The 21,677-nt window shown below is 33.5% G+C and overlaps 1 protein-coding gene across 2 annotated transcripts in view; it reads right to left on the bottom strand.

Moving 5' to 3' along the window:
* The window catches only part of Ac78C (adenylyl cyclase 78C), a 757,610-nt gene that overhangs the window by 249,136 nt on the left and 486,797 nt on the right, over positions 1–21,677 (bottom strand). For both annotated transcript variants that reach the window (XM_072525847.1, XM_072525848.1), the window contains 2 exons: positions 17,315–17,513; positions 4,776–4,960 (listed from right to left, as the gene is read on the bottom strand). In XM_072525847.1, coding sequence (XP_072381948.1) covers positions 4,776–4,960; positions 17,315–17,513 — 384 coding nt within the window. The remainder of the gene's footprint in view (positions 1–4,775; positions 4,961–17,314; positions 17,514–21,677) is intronic.

The following is a 21,677-nucleotide window of genomic DNA, read 5'->3' as shown; positions in this document are numbered from 1 at the left end:
ATAGAGTGAGGGTGGAAGAAAGCCTATCAGGAAAATGTGAAGTAGGAAGGGGACTAAAGCAGGGAGATCCGCTGTTTAAAATACTCTTTAATTTCTTGCTGGAGGCAATAATGAGAGAGAGTGGAATATGAACAAAAGATATAATTTATAACAACAGAAGCCAGGCCCTGGCCTTTGAGAACGATGTGGTGTTAATGGCAAGAACTAAAGGGGAACTGATGAGGATTTTCAAACTCTTTGAATTGAAAGCTAAACAGTATGGCCTGATTATTACTGAGCAAAAAACAAAGTATACGGAAATGGGATAGACCATATATGAAGGCACAGAAGACTAACATAAACAATGAAAGTAAAGAGTATTGTTTCAAAATGGTGACAGAGTTTGAGAATTTAGGAGTAATCCTAACAAGTAAAGGGAAAGGAAGCCAAAAAATTGGGAAGCGGATTTCAAGAGGAAGGAAGGTGTTCAGAGCTCTTAAGAAACTAGTAAGCTCAAAAATCATCTCAAGAGAGGCAAAAATTAAAACTATACCGAACATTGATCCAACCCACGGTCCTGTCTGGAAGCGAAACATGGGTAATAAACACAAATCAAGAAAATGTGCTGAATACCTGGAAACGAAGTGTTTTAAGAAATATATTCGGGAAGTAAAAGACTATGAAACAGTTTGGAGGAGACGAACAAATGTAGAGATCCGAGACCTGTACGGATAACCAGAAATTAGTCACATCATCAGGACAAAGAGACTTAGATGGTTAGGCCATCTTGCGAGAATGGCAGATGAAAGGTAGGCAAAGAACTCTTTGCTGGGAGTAAAAGTTAAGAAGAGAAAAGGACAACTACGAAAAAAGTGGCTAGAAGCATGTAAGAAAGACCTATAAACAATCAGGATAACAAATTAGAGAACTTGCGACCAGGGACAGAAGAAAATTTAGGAAAACAATAAAAATTTTCAAGCCATCGGCCTCTAGGAACTGTTGAGCTGTATATATAAATAATTGTAAACTCTTCACGCCTATCGAAATCATCATCTGACATCAGCAGCAGCTATCTGCTGCTTTAACTCCAATAAAATGGTAGGGTTCTGACAGTCCTGTGCACAGTCCTTTTTGTGTTTTTTCATTGATAATGAAAGAAAAAATAAAAGTTAAACCAGCATTTTTCTGTATTTTATTACCATATGATCTCTCCTAGTAGGATACTTAAATATTTGACCATAGCTCTAAAGACTTTGTAAGCCAAAAGTGCTCAGCAACGAATTAAAATTTTTACGCACTTCAAAAATACTTCCCTTTTCCATCTTTTGAATTCTTGAACTAATTTTATTTTGTATGGATGGAATTTATTTTCATGTAAAATATTCATTGCGGATGTTTGTGAAATTTCAAGTTCCCTGGATATTTGTCTACTTCTTAAGTGTGGATCTTTGCTACTACAAGATGTTTGCTTTGTTTTAATACATAATGCAGAAAAAATGTTCTCTGCGTTTAAATTTCTTTTGATTGTATTCTTTTATTAAGTTTTATTATTAAAATCTTTTATTTTACAGCTTTTATTTTAAAAATAGTTGGCGTCAAATCTTTTATTCAACTCTTCAATCAACTAAATCTCCTATTAATTTAATCTCTAATTTTCATTTTCAATCTTTATTTATTTCAGTTTTAATTCCTGTATTTGACTCCAGTCTGCTCTATGTCAAAGATTTGTATGCCTCACTTCAATGGACAGTATATCTGTTAGTTGGCAACTGTGCTCTGTCATGTCACTTCTCTGTCTCTTCTCTTCATTGTCATTGCCACAATTCTTTAGTTCTATATTTTTATAAATATCGTTTGTCTATAAAAGGCATGCTTCAGTTAAAAATTTATTTTACATATTAAATATTTTCTTGAGGTAAATTATATTTAATATTTAACTAACATTCAGTCTTTTTTTAATTTCAAATTTTATTTCATTTTTTATAAATTCATACATAACCTCTTCCGCACATGTTCTTTTAAACTTATAATTCGTCCAATATGCAGTTAGTATATCTTTATTATAATCTAACTAATTAATCTTGTCGTGAATTATCTTCTTTCTATAACACAAGAAGCGGGCCAGACGTTGGTACTGGCTAAGTAGTTAGACTTGGATTAAATAATCCTTTGTCAAATACACTTTCTACGTCGAACTGGTAATAATTCTTTGTTGTATTTAATGGCACTTTGTTTTATGTTGCACTCTAGTTTACGACAAAGATTGTAGTTTACAAAAGTATTTAATTTACACTAACTATTTATTATTTTTCTACTATGTATACGAAGGTAAGGTTTACGTAGAGCGCGTGTAAAAAATATCCTACTTGAGGATCGAGTACGAAGTCTGAGAGAGGAGTCTTGAAGTAACTAGTGTTCGGCACGAAGACTGGATACAAAGTCTTGAGTGAGAACTGTTTGGCACTAGGGCCGAGCACGAAGTGTGAAAGAAGATTCTGAAGCAACTACGCGAATTTGCTTTTGGTTACTTATTATTATAATTATTTTCAATCTTCAAATGGCAAGGACATATTTTAAAACATACATGGTTAATTTGTTAGTTTTTTAAGCAAAATCAATTCATTAACCACACATGGGATGACAACTTCAGCAAATATGCAGAACCTAATAGCTGCTAAGAAGTAAAACGGGCTTGATACCGGTATCTACATTCTGCTATCCTGTGAAGCCAACATCAGCAAGTAACCGCTATATTCTGCAATCATTTGAAGTCAACAAGTTAACCGAGTATGCCTTAAATATCATTTTATAGTTGTAAAGCTTATAGGCCAGATTTGTTTTGTTAAATTTGATTTTTATAATTATTTATGTATGATAAATCTTCTTCTTCTTCTTCTTCTTAGCCTTCTGTCCCAACTTGGCTCTTGGCTTGGTCTCTTGGCTTCTCCCAACTCCTTTCAACGTTGGTCTTTTTGTCCAGCAGTGTGGCCCGCGAAGCTCAATTTAAGTTTGGCAATTTTTGTTGCTATGTCCTCGACTTTTGTTTTGGATCTTACCCAGTCGTTCATCTTTTTATCTGACAGTCGTATACCTAACATTGCTCTTTTAATTTTTCTTTCTAGTTTAGCTAGTTTATTCATGTTTGCCTTGGTTAGGGTCCAGGTTTGACATCCATATGTCATGATAGGAAGGATGCATTGGTTGAACACATTGCTCCTTAAGTATTGGGGTATTTTGCGGTTCTTAAGTATCCAACTAAGTTTTCCAAACCCTGCCTATGCTAGTCTTGCTCTTCTAGTAATTTACGCACTTTGGTTCTCTTTGTCAAGTCTCAGGATTTGGCCTAGGTAGATATATTCCTGGATTTGTTCTATCTCACTGCCATTTATAGTTATACGTCTGGGGTCATCTGTGTTTGTCATTATTTTTGTTTTTTTTCATATTCATTTTTAGGCCGACGTATTGGGAGCTGGCTGCTAGTTCCCCCATCATAATATGCAGTTACTCGAATGTGCTCGTTATAATCACTGTGTCGTCAGCGAATCTGAGGTGGTTTAACTTGTTGCTATTAACGTTAATGCCATAGTTTGACCCATTTGTAGTTTTGAAGACGTCTTCTAGGGCTAGGTTGAAAATCTTTGGCGATATTACGTCTCCTTGTCTCACTCCTCTCTTAATGGGGATGGGATTTGTATTTTCGTCTAGTTGTACTATCATAGTTGCATTTTCATATATATTATGTATTAGTTGCCTATACCTCGAATCTATTCTACAATTATTAATAGCTTATTCTATGGCCCACATCTCGATACTATCAAACGCCTTTTGATAGTATAATAAATATGATTAGTTAATATCTTGGTTTATTTTCCCAGCCAAACTCATTTATAATCTGTACTTCTAAGATAAGGTGATCTCACACTTGAGAGACTAAGCTAAATAAGGCCTAACAATTGGCTCCCAAAGAAAATTGTAGGTTTTATTGTACTACATTGGCTCCCAACTTTCGGAGGTAATTATATTGTTCACCAATTGTCACGCAACGTTTCTGATGGGCTGTTCTAAAGATTACACTTTTACTAAGCCATTTTCGTTAAACTATACTTTTTACTTTACAACTGTATACTAATGTATTGACAGTAAATCTTGTTATAGGATTTCGGTTACGATATAAATTATTAAAGATATTACATCTTGTTAATTTATAAGCATACAATATCCTAATATGATTACACTCTCAATTCGTTCTTTATCAGATACACGAAATATAGTGACTTTAAATAAAAACTCAAAAAATTAAAATCGGTGAATGTTATACCGGAATATTTAAAATTTTTCCGAATACCGTCGATCTGAAGTTCCGAATTCAATTTTTTTGATATCAGAAAGTGCTTGTTTTACCCGTTCAAAGTTTCATAAATACTAACCAGAAATGTGCTGTTACACGGACTGCAACTTCTGACAACGTCCTGTATAAGAAACAGTCGGTTTCAAAAATTTACTAATTAATCCACATTTTTTTATCTACAGCCTGAGCTACAGGAACAACCGTGGGTAAACTAAAAGTTACAAAAAGAGCAATGAAAAAAATAAAGTTAGAGCTTTGTCTATGTAACAGAATACCTAATACTACTAATGGTCAGAGATTAGTAGTAGGAGAGTGTATTAAAAGAATAACAACACTAAAAGTAGGAGAAAACGACGTAGGAGAGTAGATAATAACTCTTTCTAACAAAATATATTATATGTGTATAATATCATTTAAAAATATTTACGAGAAAACTTCATTTCCTTACCTTATCTACATTACCAAAAAATGCAACTGAAATTACGATAATATGGCCAACGGAAGCCAAAGCACCAGCTATCATACACCATCTTAGTGGTAGTGGTAACATCGCATATGGCACAAATATACTAAACAAAACGTACCATACTAAGTCTTCTTTAATTCCAAAACCGACGCCCCGAGCTATAAAACCTAAAACATGTTATAAATTAATTATTGTTTAATGGTTTTTTCTGTAAATTTAATTTGTTTCCAATTGATAGGTAAGTGTTCAAAATCTAGAATAAGCAGAAATAAAATTAAAAACTAAAGTAATAACTCTATTTCAAAGACCAGTTCAATAATCCTAACATTATCATCTAATCGTTTTTATGATTTTTATTATTCTGTTGTTTTGTCAATCTCTACGACTTTTATTTTTTTGCATGTTGGTTTAGGATGCTCACATTATATTACTTAATAAATATTTTAGTTATAAGTAAAATAATAGGTAGTTCGCTGAAGGAAGTGGCAGTGCCGATTTTAAAATATATTTAAGTGGATACATTACAATGCACGTCCAAAGTCTCCACACCCCCACGAGTATTTTCTGAAATAAAAAAACTAAATTGACAAATTTTTGAAGTAAATTATCCACGGCATCCGTTTATATTGTTTGTGATCCACGAAATAGTAAAATAAATTTAAATGGTGTCATATTAAAGACTAATATTTCATTTGAAAATGCATAGTATTTTTTTGTTTCACTCTGTATAAGGTATTTAGTCTGCGTCTTACACTTAAATATTCGAAAGAAAGTTTTTTATAAACATTCGAATTGCATCTAAGAATTTTCCAACAAGAATAAACAAAATCTGAATGTTTATCTATACAGTCGAATAAAGACGACTGCGTCATTCTTTTTAAATTAATGTCTATGTAAATCTCTTAAGTTCCTATTTATCACTTTTAAAATTGCATCTTAATATTATGCTTATTATTCTCCTTGGCCGTATTCAGGAAGTAAAAGGGAAATGGGCATTAAAAAAAACTCGAACAAAACCAAATTTGTAGTGTTTAGTAGTAACCCACATCCAGATGCAGAGCTTCAATTAAATGGAGTCCAAATTAAAAAAGTTTACAAAATTACATATTTGGGAACTGTCATAACCATTCAACTAGATCCAGAAGTAGAAATAAAACGAAGAATGGCAACTACTATTACTACGTTTTTGAAAATGAAGACACTTCTTTAATCTGAGTTTAGAACTAAGGCAAAGAATGGTTAAGTGCTATATTTAGTCCGAAGTTAAAAGTATCAAGTATGAACAAAATTGAAGCATTGGAAATATGGTTTCATACACGGATGCTGAAGATATCTTGGATAATAAAAAAAAACTAATTAGGAAATACTAAGGGGGTACAACAAAGGTAAAGAATTGCTACAGATTATTAAACCAGTCCGGAAAATGTCTTATTTAGGACATATAGTGAGGGAAAATCGATATAGAATATTAGGACTGATCCTTAAAGGCAAAACAGAAGGCCATAGAGGTGTAGGAAAAAAACAGGTTTCTTGGTTAAAAAAACGTTCGGTTAGGAACTCAGATATCAAATGCAGGACAATTATTTCATGTGGCAAAATATCTAGAAGCCTTCACAAATGTGATCGCCAACTTCACATAACTCTGATATGGCACTCGAAGCAAAAGAAGATTAAGCAGAAGAATTATTTGTTTCAATTGCTAAATTACTAGAAACACTGCCTGGGGTGGATTAAGTAGCTCCATCGGCTGCGGTTACCACAGCCGGTCCCAAGCCCGGATAAAATGTGGAGGGTGATTGGCAAGGTTAGCAACCTACCAATCGTAAAAACAAATACTGCTCACAGAAACACTGTATAGCTTTGGAACTGGATTGATAATATAAACACGACAACGGCAAGAAACCAGGCAAGCGAAAAACATCCAAAACCCATATGAGAATTACTACTTGGAATATCAGATCGCTCAACTCAAGGGATCCCAAGTGCTGAAAGAGAAAGAAATAGACATTTGTGCTCTACAGGAAACAAAAAAGAAAGGAAAAGGACAATCAAAATTTGGTAAATACATACTAATCTACAGTGGAGTAGCAAAAGAAAACAGGGCTAAAGAATGTGTAGCCTTACTAGTACACTAAAGCTACCAAAATTACATTAAAGAGTGTCAATACATTTCAAAAAGAATAGTAACAGCAAAGATAAGAATGAAGAAGGAAGACCTGAACATCATTGGAGTATACTGACTAGAAAATAACAAGCCTTAAACAACAAGGGAAGCGTTTTATGACCAATTACAACAAGTAGTAGATCAAGTCAGAGGGAAGATGATAATAACGAACTAAGAATAAACAACACATTTTTTGACCACAAAGACCAACACAAATATACATTTAGTAACATCCGTGGACAAAGATCTATGAGAGATTATGTTATAACCAACCGAGATATACATCCATCGAAAATAATCGACGTAAGATGCCTCAACTCGACAGATGTAGGTAGCGACCATAGCCTAGTATTATGTCAAATAATAATCATCCTGAAATACTTTCTCCTACAAGAGCGGCGCCAACACAAACAAAAATCAAAGTCGAAGGACTAAAAATGGACTTATACACGAAAAGAATATCAGAGAAGATCGCTGGGAATGAAATATTACAAAACGATAATATCGATGAAAGCTGCAAAAAACTCAAAAATAACATAATTAACGCAGCAACAGAATCACTTGGAGAGAGAAAAGTAACGAACACTAACATATCAAAAAGGAAAACACCATGGTTTAGAAAGGAGGTGAAGACAACGAATCAGAAATGAAACGAATACTTTAGTTAGACAAATAAAAAAGACAAATAAATAATAATAAGCGGTAGAGATAACTGCCTGTAGGAGTCTCATGACACGAGTAGACAGAACAAGTCTGTTGCGAGTGGCATGCGCCTACAGGACTGTGTCTGCGGCAGCCTTATGGACCATCACTGGATGTGTTCCGTTGCATGTTTTGGCGGTGGAAAAAAAAGAGCTTTATGACAGAAGAGGTCCAAACCTTACTGTGGCCGAGAAAAGACAGGAAAGGGAAAGGTCAGTTGAAAGATGGCAAGAAGAATGGAACAACACGGAAGATGTGGCACAGTGGACGAAAATGCTGATCCCTAACATAAGAGATTGGGTCAACTGTGGCCACAGGCGACTGGATTATTTCCTGACGCAGGTGCTCACAGGACACGGGTGTTTTAGGGCCTACCTCTATAGGATCGGAAAGGCTGATACAGATGAATGCCTATACTGTGGATACTCGGACACTGTGACACATACGATGTTAGATTGCAGCAGATGGATAGTGGAAAGGAACAGAATGGAGAGAGAGACAGGTGTGAATTTTGTTACAGTGAGAGAAACGATTGAGAGAATGATTGAAAATAAATTAGTTTGGACTAACATACACAGCTATATCCGTGCAGTGATCAAGAAAAAGGAAGAGGAAGAAAGACTGCTAAACCAACGCTAAAGGTAAGAGTGAATGATGCTGAAAGGTGAAGCTAGTGGTCACAGTGGCTAGTGGTCACGGCTAAGTGGGTCACACTGTATGAGTTGGAATGCGTGAGTCAGACTGTGGGGAAGGAGGAAATGCCCATCTGGAAATATTGCCGAACTAGGAGCGATGAGTGTCTTCTACGCGCTACCTGGAACGAGATAGGGAACCTCCTTGCTGATGAATAGAGTGAGGATGTGTATGAATGGAGAATGAATGAATAAAGGTAGTGATTCGGAAGTGATGCCGGCCTTACAGCGGCCATTCCGCTTCCGGATCGCTGGATGACAGAGGAGGGTCTGGTTTAGCAGGTAGGCGTTCGGCGTAGACTCGGCGACGAGAGGGCATTTTAAAGTACCTCGGGAACTATCGCCGGGAGTACGAAGAACGAATCCTGCACTAAAGTTAGTCAGGCGGCGTCCTGGACTGAGATGTCTTTTGAAGATTCCAGACCCCCCCTCTATAAAGACAAAAAAAAAGACAAATAAAAAGGGAACACTGGCAGAGCTTCTCAAAAAAGATGAAACACAAATTCTACGGAACATAAAAAGAAATATGGAGAATGATCAGAGGACAAAGAAGAGAATGATAAGAGAACAAAGAGATGAACGAACTAATAAAAACGAAACACATTCAGAAGGAAACATGAATAAACTACTTTCGATCCCCATTTGCTAAAAGTGACGATAATGAACAACCAACACCAGAGGTGACGACAAACGAAGAAATAAATATTGAGGAGGAAGAAGTAAAGCAAGCATTAAGGAAATTAAAAAATAGAAAATCACCAAGAGGAGAAAGAATACTCGAGTTCCTAAAGTACGGAGGATGTAATAAATAAGCTTCACTTATGGTATCGTATGGTACATTTATTTAAAACACTACTGTACACTCTTACAAAGTTACTTATCTTAAATGTAATAGTACTTAGTTGACGTTGTGCTAATATCGACTTGCCATCTTGACGTTAATTTAGTTCTGATCAACGAGATAATATTCGTTGTCTTTTTTATAATATTCCTTGCTACATCAGCAGTCATTCATTAGTGGGTCAAATTTGTGTTATCAACCTACGATTCACAATTCTGCTGACTTACACATTCTAATCGAGGCTATTTTTATGAATGTCCTCGATTTGAATTATTAAACATATTTTATATAAACAAATGCGAAATGTGTTACACGTTTCTTATAAACTTAATCTTTTTATGAATTGTAATATTTTAGGGACAATACCACAAGGATCAGATCTGACCAAACAACAATTAAAACTAATCCAAAAAATAAAAGAACAAAACAGAATTCCTCAAGAATAGAGATCAAGCATCCTAATACCCCTCTTCAAAAAAGGAGACAATTCGGACCCGGAAAATAACAAAGAAATTAATTCATTAAATACAATACTAAAATAACAACCAAAGTGAACAAATAAACTGAATGAAATTATAAGTAGCAGTAGAACAACAAGGTTTTAGGTCGGGAAGATCATGCACTGACGCTATATTTATAATAAGGCAAGTGCAAGAGCAATCATTAGAATACAACAAACCGGCATATCTATGTTTCGTAGACCTTAAAAAGGGTCACCAGGTCAAATTAAAAGACGTTATCCACTTACTGTACGCAAGAGGGGTACCTCAAGGAATAATTAAAGCGATCGAAAATATCTACCAAAAAAATACAATGAAAGTAAAAGTAGAAAAGAAGAACTAACGAATCCTATTAAAGGCTGGCAATGGGATAAGATAGGGAGAATCCGTGAGTCCTCTATTGTTCAACCTGATTATGGATGAAATAATTAAAAAAGGAAAAACTAAAAAAGGATATTAAATGGGAGAAAAACAACTTAAAATAATCTACTATGCAGACGATGCAATACTACTCTCTTAAAGTGAAGATGATTAACAACGCATGCTGCACCAATTTAATATAACCGCTAAAAAATTTAACATGCTAATTTCCCCAAAAAAGACAAAATGCATGGTTACAACAGCAAATTTACTAATATGTAAATTGAAGGTGGAAGGTCATAATAGAACAAGTGATGGAGTTTAAATATCTAGGCATTAAATTATCTAGCTACGGAAAGCTCGAAACGGAAGTAGAAGATCAAGCGAATAGAGCAAACAGAGCCGCATGGTGCTTAAATGAAACAAGATATAGAAATAAAAATATCGAGAAAGAAACGAAAGGCAGAATTCACAACAGTCATCAGAACAATAATTGCATACGCCACAGAAATAAGACCTGACACAGAGAGGACAAAAAGGATGTTAGAAACAGCAGCGATGAAACCACTTTAAAAAATTGATGGTAAGGCACTATAGGACAGAGCTAGAAGTACAGACATACGACGTAGATGTAAGGTGGAGAACATCAAGAACTGGGTAAGAAATAGAGGAGGAGAATGGAACGAGCATGTAAGCCGAATGACAACAAATAGAGTAGTAAAGATGGCAAGAGACGGTTCCCCAACAGGAAGATGATCAATAGGAAGACCACGAAAACGATGGAACGACAACTTACTGGAGGCACATTGAAAAACAGACAGAGTCTGGTCTATATAAACAGAAGAAGAAGAAGAACAAAAATTGCTAGATGTTCCTACCACATGCCTATAAGCAGAGCCAGGGAAATTTTTACGGCCAAGGTCGTGGATGGGATAGAATAAGAGAATTTCCATTTTAAATCTTTAAGGAATCAGATCGAATTTAACGAGTCAATCCGTACTCGATTTTACCGGTACGGGCGGTGTTGATTGTACCTGGTACCCCTTGATGATCGCCAACATCCGGACCGAATAAGGCACTGAAGAAGAAGAAGGGCGGTGTTTAGGTGTTTAAATACACGGTTGAAAGATGAAGTGTATATTTGACAGTTTTTGAGATTTTCTTTTTGAGAAATCCCTTATGGTTTCCTTGATTTCCGATTTATTTCTTAGTCACAAGAGATAAAATGTATGCAGCTGTTTGGTTATGGGTATAAAGGTAAAGTAGTGTCCGCAATACATAAGTTTTTTTACTGAAAAGCAGTGCCTCTAGTTATTCTCTATTAAAATAACCCTCAAAGTCTGCAGTCAAAGTGTGTATAGTGAAACAGAAAAATTCACTGTAACTTTTGACTTTTTTTATATTCTGCTGCAGCAGATTCCATATGTAAATATTTTTTGATGAGGATCAATGCAAAAAGAAAAACACCTGAGTTAATATAGTATTTATTTTATTCAACATTACATTTACTCAGTGTCAGTGCAGTATTGAAGTATTTTTTTAATGGGGTTTTTTGAATTTTTTTTGTGTATTTTAATAATCATAGTTTTCTCCATACAACACTAAATTTTTACTTAGATAGCAATAAGGGTTAATTTCCTTTACCTACATATTATGATATAATAATGACCAAAGTAAAAGGTAAATTCATATTTTCTATTTTTTGAAATATTGAGAATTCATTAATTATTGAGATTATTTTTGAATTAAATATTTTACCAGAGCATCGAGAGAAACAATACCTAACTTTTTATAAAGATGTATGTTTGAAGGTATTATTTTGTATTGGACATTTCTGTTTTGTAAAATGAAAGTTAATATGTGCAGTCACATTGAGTTTTTATAATTTGGCTTGCATTAAGTATAGTTATTAGGTAACTATAACTTATTTTTGTCTCCCATAGACTTACCTTCTCTTGAAAAGTAAATAAATTAATAATAATTTTAAATAAAGGCCACATAAGATAGGTGTAATTGTTTCTTTTTTGAACGTTTTAGATTTAACTTATTTGTTTCTATATTTTTGTAGTTGTTTATGAATCCTCTAAAATGTAAGATCCTTCAGTTTTCCTTGTCACTGTTTTTTTCCTTTTTATTTAGTTCTATATTTTTTGTTTATTTTCTTTCAGTTGGTACGATTCATTTTTTACTCTGTTCCTGCCTTCAGCACCCCCCTTTCCATTTTAAGATCTGTGGACCCACGTCCTAACGCTTACCGTTGGGTTTTTCAAAACAAATGGACGCCCAATTTGCATAGTGAACGTATTTATTTATGAAATTCTTCATCTAACTTATATTCCAAGACAAAACTTCCCCTTTGGTTACTTTTTCTTCAAATCTTTTCCTTGTGGTAAAAACTTCCATTAATTGGGTATTATGTTACCCGACTTCTGAGCATTCTTTCTTCCTATCCTGGTTTAATTTATTATTAACCATTCAGTATTAAATGGCGACTGTGTAAAAGAACTCAAACATGACCGTTTATTTATATTTCACACATTTTAATATAATACATTTATTTATTTATTAACATATCTCAGAAATATAACGCCATGTTTCTTAAATAAAAATTCATGGAAATTCTTTAAAAAGAATTATCCAGTAATCCATAATATCGTACAACATAGTTGAGTAGGGTTTTTTTAACATACAATATTAATTGCAATCTGTTTCATTACAATCAATAAGCAGTATATGTATAACATGTACAATAACATAGTGGCAAGCCGCTCATTGGCAGGGTGTATATGAATTGGCTCCCGCTTGCAGGTAATATACCCTCTACGGATAAAGGGGTTTGCGCGAGTTGGCTCCCGATGAAATTCTCAGAATTTTAGGTAGGTAGCCGATGGATTTTATGGATAGGTAAAACATATAATATTATAAAGATCTATAAGATAACAATTAATTTAAACAAAACTGATAAAATGAAAAACGAAATCGAAACTATCTTACCGAAAACTGATAAAGTTTAACATAGATAAAGAACACAGACAACAAATTAGTTTAGTTTAGAGGATTATAAGTCTAAAAAAAATCGAAAAAAGTTTTAAAAAACACCAGATTAAAAACTTATTATTTCCCCATACTATAACACTATACTCTGTTTATTTAGATTTACTGGAGGTCTTTTAAATTTTCTTTCATGTGAAATGTTGAGCAGATCCGTGGCCAGCGGATTTGAATGGCAATATAGCCTGGTCTTTATGCAGAGTTTACAGAAGATATTGCTTGGCTAACTATAATTAATTGTAGATCGGGGTGTAATCTGTGGTTTGTAATATATCAATGGGTATTTCAGATCGATTGGAATCGTTGAAGTTTGTATCTGTTAATATTACTCCAGCAGGTACCCCAAATTTGTGCTGCATATAGCCATATCGGTTGTAAAATACATTTATAAATCAAAAGTTTGTTCTCCAGGCTAAGATTATTTAATTTTTGACTCATGTACAAATACATTTTTCTGTAGATTGTAGTTGAAGGCGTTTTGTCCAGATGTGGGTGTCCCAATTAAGTATGCTATCCAAATGAATTCACAGGTATCTAACAACAGTATTAAATAGTAGTGTATTGTTGTTTATAGAAACTTGTAGCGCGACACCTATTTTTAAATAAACGTTATTGTAATTGTTTGGTGATATTAAATTGTTGATTTGGATTCGCCACAGTTTTATGCAGCTCTCTAGTTTAAGCAGGAGATTGTTTGTTATTAGAAATAAACGTCTGATACTGATACTTTCAGAAAACTACAATTTTTGTTTTTAAAAGAAAACGCTAAGGTATCTTCTCCTATAATCATAGATTTAAAAAATAATTGTAAACGTGGAAGTTAATTTATTTTTACTTTCGGGTCGAAAACAGTTTTCAAGTAATTAAAATTTGAAGTATCGTGAGTATATCTGCAGTTAATTCTAAATAAATATATCGTCGGTATACTGCGAAAACCAGGTAAATGACAAATTTTAAAATATTAAGTTAAGTATACCAAAATTCTCAGCTTTTTCCGCTCTACATACAGGTAAAACCAAATAAATGATACGACTTACCATTCAGCAGATAATTTGTGTAATAAACAAATAAGTTACAGCTAATCAACTTTCCGTTTTCAAATAAAACAATATATCGCTACTTACTTCCATAAAATTAAAGTTCTGTTGCATGTAAAACAAAGTAAGCTCACATATATTATTATGCCGGACAACAATATATTTCTACTACTGCAAACCATATTCAGTAAAAAGGTAATAAGTGTCTTTAATACATTTTACGTGTATGATTTATTAAAATTTCTCTTTCATATCGACGAGTAAAAACCTTTAAGTACACTTACTTTATTCTACCTGAAAACGGGTTGAGTTAAAATTTAGAAATGGTTACTAATCTAAACCCATAAATGATCTTTATAACACATACACAGATAGAATAACTGAAGACAACAGTTCAATTGTTGATGATTCTTAGAACAATATAGTCTCAATGATGGAATCCATTTTTGATATTGACTTTTTAGATGTAGACCCCACATATCAGCCAAGTGAAGAGGGATCGCTCTCTCTAGGAAGTCTATATGATTTACACACTTTGATAGCCTAAATAATGAGAAAAAAGATACTGAAATAGGTGCACCCACGAACAATTTAGTGTCAACTGAAATAGCTAGTTGGATATTAAATCTACTTCTTGACAAAGTATGGAAAGACGTCTTCTTCTTCTTCTTCAGTGCCTTATCCGGTCCGGATGTTGGCGATCATCAAGGCTATCATGGTTTTGTTGACTGCTCTGCGAAACAGCTCCGCTGAGGTCATCCCAAAAGACGTACGTCCACTAAAACGTTGGAGAAAAGCTAACCCCAAAGATTGGGTAATAAATGTCGCAAAAAGGAGGCGTGCTGAGGGTTTGCCTTATAAGATAAAAAAAGACCATAGACCAGCAATGCCAAAACCAGTTAATTGTTCAGAATGCTTTTACAAATGTGCCAGTTATTTCAGCGAATATTACAGACAAAGACTATGTCGTGATTATTGAAAGTTAGAATATATAGGCCAGAAACATTTTCTTATTGCACGTATTAAAACGGAGCCACCAAAGAGAGTCGTTGCAGTCCGTTGAAGTTTAAAAAACCACGTGCATTTTCCAAAAAGTGTTACTTTTCTTTGAATGGTCAAGACATACAGGTATGTGAGAAATTTCTTTGTAAGACACTTTGTATATCAGAGTCGTTAATACAAGATGTTGTAAGAAAAACTGATATTCTAGGCTGTTATGCAGATACGGATAAAAGAGGCAAGCATACACCGCCAAATAAAACAAGCAGTAAAACCCGAAAAATCGTGAAGGCTCATATTGAGTCTTTTCCAACCATGGGCCCACATTATATTCGCTAAAGTTCAAAGCGTAGATATTTGGACAAAAATTTAAGTATAAGAAAAATGTACCAACTTTTTACAAATGACTATGTGCAGAAGGAACTGGAAGGTGTTAGCGAAATTACATATCGAAGAATATTTTCTAACGACTATAATTTAAGCTTTTTTGTTTCTAAAAAAGATCAATGTTTAGTTTGTAATAAATATGATAGGGCTAATCCAACTGACAAATCGGATTTAGAAGACAGTTACAGAGAACATCAGAAAAGAAAAGAAGTATGTAATCTTAAAAAACAAAATGATAAGAAAAGATCTAATGAACAACGGGATTTTGTTTCAGTTACTTTCGGTCTACAGGCCGTACTACAGATTCCAAGTGGATTGACTGGAAAACTATATTATTCTCGAAAATTATGTGTCTACAATTTGTGTGTATATGAAGCCGCATTACCAAATGCAGCTTACTGTTTTGACTGGTCAGAAATTAACGGTAGACAAGGAAGTTCTGAAATAGAAAGCATTATACTCCACTACTTATCAAAATGTGTTCCAGAATATGTAAGTAAAATAAGTTTATTTTCTGATACCTGCAGAGGACAGAATTCGTTTAAATATTATTGAACACAAATTTTTAGATTCTGGACATTCCTATATGGAAGTTGACTCTATGCAGAGTAGTAACGAAACCGCTAAAAACACAGATCTATCTATGGGATGCCAGATTACTTGTCTGTTTTTCAAAATGCAAGAGGAAATAGAAATATCAAGGTTGATGATAGAAAAGTATGTATAGAACCATACAAATGTAAAGAATTTAAATACTACGACTTTTATGATTTAAAAAATGTGTCACACACTTTAATTAAAAACCGGACAAAAGACCAAAACGGCGAAAAAATAATGTGATTGAAGATAAAAAGAATGAGATTCGTGAAAGGAGAGACACACAGAATCTATTTTAATTATGACATGTCAACAAGCTTCAATTATTTCCTTACTGATACTGCACGGCAGTCAACAAGAAAAATGCACGCCAAGTTATCAACTAATTCAAGCAATCTTGAAGAACTTAAGCGACTTTATGATGCACATTTGAAAATTAGCATAGCAAAAAAGAGAGATTTGGTACAGCTATAAGCTAGTAAGGGAGTGATACCGGAGGAATATCACGGGTGGTATCGTAATTTGAAAACGGGAAATGATGTAACAAACATTTTGCCAGAGCCTGCTTTCAGTGACGAATCGGACGAGGAAGCCTCATAATAATAATATTGTTATTATTATATTCGAAATAAATTTGATTTTTTCTATAAAACTGCCTGTCATTCATATAAACAATAACTATAACTACACACAGCTGTTAATAAAATTTTCAGGGAAAACCAGTTAAATGTCATAAATATCGACTAATACCTTAAAACATTGCTATTACCTAGTAAAAGCCTCATATCTCGATCACAAAACTGGACAATATTATACTTGGTTTATTATATTTGTGTTAAATATGTTATTTGAAGAGTAATTGATTTATCTAGATTTACAGGTAAAACCAGTTAAGTGATAGCATTTCCAACTTAAATTTAGGATTAGTCAGATAGGTGTCTCAACTTTTTCAAACTAATGATAGAATATCATTTCAGATATATGCATCTTTCACTAGAATACCTAATATCAAAAACAAGCTGACTGCTTGATTCACAATATAAAACTAAACTTTAAAAACGTTTTTTCTCGATTTCGGTATTCCGACATTTACCTGGTTTTCGCAGTATACCGACGATATGTACACAAAAATAAACATTTAATTTGGTGAGTATGGTTTAATGTGCATTAAATAAAAATCGAAAAGCTTACTTTGTAAAGTTAGAAGAAGCCAAGTGCACACAGCCGCCCAGTGTAGGTAATTGTTAGCAAAACATCGCCACCAGCCCAAGACACATACAGCTATGTTAATAGACATACAACACACTGACCAGATTATTGTATCGGCATTCGATCCGATATCAATGGGTTGTTTTCTGTTATATAGAGTCCAAACCAAAATAAGGCATATCTACAAAACAGTAAGGTTAGTTAGTTATGTCAAAAAGAAAATATTATTCTAGTCAAAATAAAAATATCTTTAAATTTAAATACCTGATATAAATGAATAAAAATTACACTGGTATTATTAAAGAAATATAGAAGATTTTATATCCATTAAATTAAAATATTAACTAAAATTACACAAAATATACTGAGCTATACATTCAATAAATATTCAGGGAAGGTTTTGGTACAAGACTAGAATAAACCGAAAGAAGAAGAAATGTACGATGAACTATACAGGGTGCGGCAGATAAACGGCCAATTAGAAATATCTCAAAAACTAAAGATAACTGAATCATGAAAATTGGAATGAAGGGGTTTATAACTTAGTTTTTTTCATGGGACACCCTGTATATAATTTGGCATAAAATCGACATCCTAAATTTTTGCCTAATTCTTTTTTTTTTCAAAGGGGATACCCTGTATGTGATTCATTAACCATTTTTTTTCAAAGGGGATACCCTGTATGTGATTCATTGTTTTAGAAAAGTATGTTTTTCGCTATCGATCTGTATTAGTATTCCCTATACCTATCTCTTACAGTTTTCAAATAAATTAACTTTTACATTTTTGTCACAAAAAAAAATTCGTATAATATGTTGTGTTAATTTACAACTTTCATGTTGTAAGTTAAACATTAAACAAATAAAAAGATGCTATCAAAGAAAACAGGCAATAGCTTCTTAATGTAATAAATGTTCAAAATGATACCCATCAACATCCAATCATTTATAAACTCTTTTAATCAGATTTTCATTAGTAGCTCTTGATATTGACTTTTATTTATTTCGTTAGGAACTTAAAGGACTTTATTTATTATAGCTTCCTTAGGAGCTGTTCAGACAGTTTCAGAGAACACCTTATTTTAACATATCTCCAAATATAGTAATCTATCGATGACAACGGAATCTTGGTGACCAGAGAAATGGGTCTTTATTAGCTATCCGTCTATCGCTAAATATTATTTCAAACAATTTGCCGACTCCTCTAATATTGCGAGCCCGTGCTCCATCTTGTTAAAACCAAGCCTAGTTAGCCTTATTATTATGTAAAGTGTACAGTGCTGGTACAGTTACTCGCCGTAAAATGTTGCAGTAACTCTCCGTTTAAATTTTCGTTATAAACCATGAGAACGACTTATTATTTTTCACAGCACAAAAAACATTGAACGAAAATTATGCTTAAAATTTATTATTTCACGTGAGCTGAGGATTTTCGTCACTCCAGAAGTGACTGTTATGGCAGTTAAACATACCATTTTTTGGTAAACTTCGACTCACTACACCAAATATTTTTTTTGTAAAATCTTGATCTTGACATTTCATGAAAACCTATTCACAACTTGTGCACGTCTTACAAAATCTCCAGGATGTAAATGTTGAGCTAGTCTACACGAATAAAGGGTCCAATAAATTTTAAAATTCTGTAAATTATTCGAGTTGATACCTGTAACAATTGCTTACATTACAGTAAGAATGAATTTGAAGTAGCTGCAAAATAACCTAGGATATCTATTTGTAAGTTTTTATTACCGACATGGGTCCTTTTACTTATAAACTGTCCAAATTGAAAACAGTTGTTCAACAAACGTTTTTTTTTATGAGTTGGTCAAGGCTTCTCAGAATATCCCTCAGCAAAAATACAGTAAGTCCTGAATACATCATGTCTCTTACCACAGTCAGAGGGTCAGTTATTTATATGCCCCCTTATTTACTCGTAGAATATAAAACCTGGAATATTTGCTCACATTCACATTTGCAAATTGAATACAGAACGTAGATTTTAAAACAGAATAACAAATCTGCAGCATTCTTCTTTTTTTTTCTCTAGGTATATATTTTGTTTCCTGTTTTGAATATTCTTTTAGTATATTAACATTTAACGAATTGCTTTTATTTTCTTTTGATGGTTTCTTAAGCCATAGTAACAACTTTCGCTAGTAGTACCCTTCTTTTTATTTTCTCAGTATCGCACTGTCTCTTTTTGAAATTATTATTAAAAATAAAAAAGCCCTGAAATATAAGTTGGTTTACAACCTCAAAGCTGTAGTTTTCTACGCTAGAGCTCTCATCAGTGTCCGTGTTCTATCTATGCTAATTAGTATCAACAGCTAGATGAATTAATATGTTGTGAACTGCAAATTAAGATTCTTCACATCACTCCATTTATCGTCTGTTTTGCTTTGAAAATTGTAGAAGGCACAGATTAGGGCAACTATCTGAATTTTGGTTTCGAAAACTAAGAAATCTTTAAACTTCGACTGTTTGTTAAAAATAAGTAGGCTTATGCAATGCTGTATTAAAAAGAAAGCATGCCAGAACATCTACCTGTCTAAATTGTACAGGTATTTTAAAGTGTTGTGGAAAATCGTCTTTTATTTGCACCTTGCAAGCCATTTCCTGATTTTCGTACGTTAATTAAGTTAATGCATATCGCGTAATTTGCATATATATATATATATATATATATATATATATATATATATATATATATATATATATATATATATATATATATATGAGAGCTATCACACGCTAATGTAGTCTGAACAGAGGTGGTTTCCTTCTTCTTGTAGTGCCTATCCGTCTCGGATGTTGGCGACCATATGGCAATCTGTATTTTGCAAACTGCTGCTCTGAAAAGATTTAAGGTTGTTGTGTTCAACCACGTACGTAGATTTTTCAGTCAGGAAATCCTTCGCATTACTGGTCCTCGTTTTCTTCCTACACTTGTTTGTAGAATTAATTGCAGAAACTCATATCTTACGCTGTTCCTCATGATGTTACCAAGGTATTCGATTTTGGCTGTTTTTATAGTGCAACAACTCTTTTCCTTTTTACATTCTTAATAAAACGTCGCACACACAGAGGTGCTAAATATCAATATTAAATTCGTTAGATGACTGTATAACATGTTAGAGAAAATCCATATTTTATTTAATTATAATTTTTAAACCCCAATAAATCTGCTATTTTGGATAGTGAGCAGATAATTTTAGCACACTGTTCTTTTAATATATGATTTTCATTTTTAAGGCTTTCATAAGGGTTCTGTAGATTTAATTTATATGAATATTACTTTCGTGTTTGGGAGCTATGCTGCAGTTCAGTCGATTTCTAGTCATCCGCTGTTCTTAGCCCGCTGTTTACTATTTAAACATATCAGTCATTACCAAGTAAAAAAAAGTAGATAACAAACGAAAACCAATAGAGAAAGATGATTTAACATCGCTAAAATCTCTGAGATCAATGGAGTAGGTCTTACTGTAAGCAACAAGAACAACAAGTCATATGTCTGCATGGCCTTTAGGAGCTAATCTACATACAAACACATACTAATCTAATTAGGAATTATTTATTTTTTTTTATTTAAATATTGTGTCACGGCTGCAATGACCATTGACACAAACAATATTGTGTACAATAATTACAAAAAGCACATGTTACTACTGTTGAACAATTGAATGTCTTTCAAAAAACCAATTAGGTTAAAGACTTAATCGGGTAAGTCTAAAACGTCTTTGATATTTGACTTAAGTTTATGTTGCATTCTGTGTTTTGCGTACTGGGGACACTCGATCAGGATGTGTTTCACAGTTAATACACTTGAGCAGATTTGGCAATTGGGCTTCGGCTCGGACTTCATTAAGTATTCATGTAACAGTCTGCCGGATCTCATGTAATGCACTCTTGATTATGTTCCAGTGGGTTTACCAGGTGTGATACTCTTGTTGCTTGAATATTTGCTTTAGGTCATTCTTCTTCTTCTTCAGATGCAAATCCACTAATGGATGTTAGCGATCACATTTTCCATTAATTCTCTATTTCTTGCAATATGTATCAGAGATTGTATGTCGTTAATCCCTGTCCATTGCCTTATGTTTCGGAGCCAGGACATTTTCTTGCGTCCCATTCCTCTCTTGTCTTCAATTTTACCCTCGATTATAAGTTGGAGGAACTGGTATTTTTCATTTCGCATGATGTGACCTAGATACACCGTTTTCCTTTTCTTGATGGTTTCGAAAAGTTGGCGTTCTTGGTTTATTCTTTTAAGGACATCTATATTTCTGATTTTCGCCGTCCATGGTATTTTTAGGATACGGCGATAGAGCCACATTTCGAAAGCTTCT

Source organism: Diabrotica undecimpunctata, chromosome 3, assembly GCF_040954645.1.
Source record: "Diabrotica undecimpunctata isolate CICGRU chromosome 3, icDiaUnde3, whole genome shotgun sequence".
Classification (NCBI taxonomy): domain Eukaryota; kingdom Metazoa; phylum Arthropoda; class Insecta; order Coleoptera; family Chrysomelidae; genus Diabrotica; species Diabrotica undecimpunctata.
The sequence above is the reverse complement of the archived record's forward strand: the minus strand, read 5'-3'. Positions and strand labels throughout refer to the sequence as shown.